The 245-nt window shown below is 68.2% G+C and overlaps 1 protein-coding gene across 1 annotated transcript in view; it reads left to right on the forward strand.

The window, feature by feature from the left end:
* LOC119594576 (alpha-amylase-like) overlaps nucleotides 1–245 on the forward strand; it is a gene marked incomplete at its 5' end in the record, with an annotated part of 14,643 nt that overhangs the window by 13,223 nt on the left and 1,175 nt on the right. Inside the window, 1 exon segment of the mRNA XM_037943611.1 lies at nucleotides 3–234. Coding sequence (XP_037799539.1) covers nucleotides 3–234 — 232 coding nt within the window.

The raw sequence follows: 245 nt of genomic DNA on the forward strand, positions 1-245 counted from the left end.
AGGCTGCACGAACGACGTGAGCACCGACCCGTGCGCCATCGACATCGCCACCTCCTCCCTCGGCGCCTCCAGCCACTACAACAAGTACAACGCCTGGCGCCAGGGGGACAACCGCCTCGACTGGATGGGCGCCGAGCCGGGCCAAGGCAGCTACAACGGGCAGGCGGCCTCCGGAACGCCCCTGGCATGGACCTCCAGCAACCCGGGCAGTCCTGGCTACCAGGAGCTCAACACGTGAGGGCAGA

This window comes from Penaeus monodon, chromosome 34, assembly GCF_015228065.2.
Source record: "Penaeus monodon isolate SGIC_2016 chromosome 34, NSTDA_Pmon_1, whole genome shotgun sequence".
NCBI classification, from domain to species: Eukaryota; Metazoa; Arthropoda; class Malacostraca; order Decapoda; family Penaeidae; genus Penaeus; species Penaeus monodon.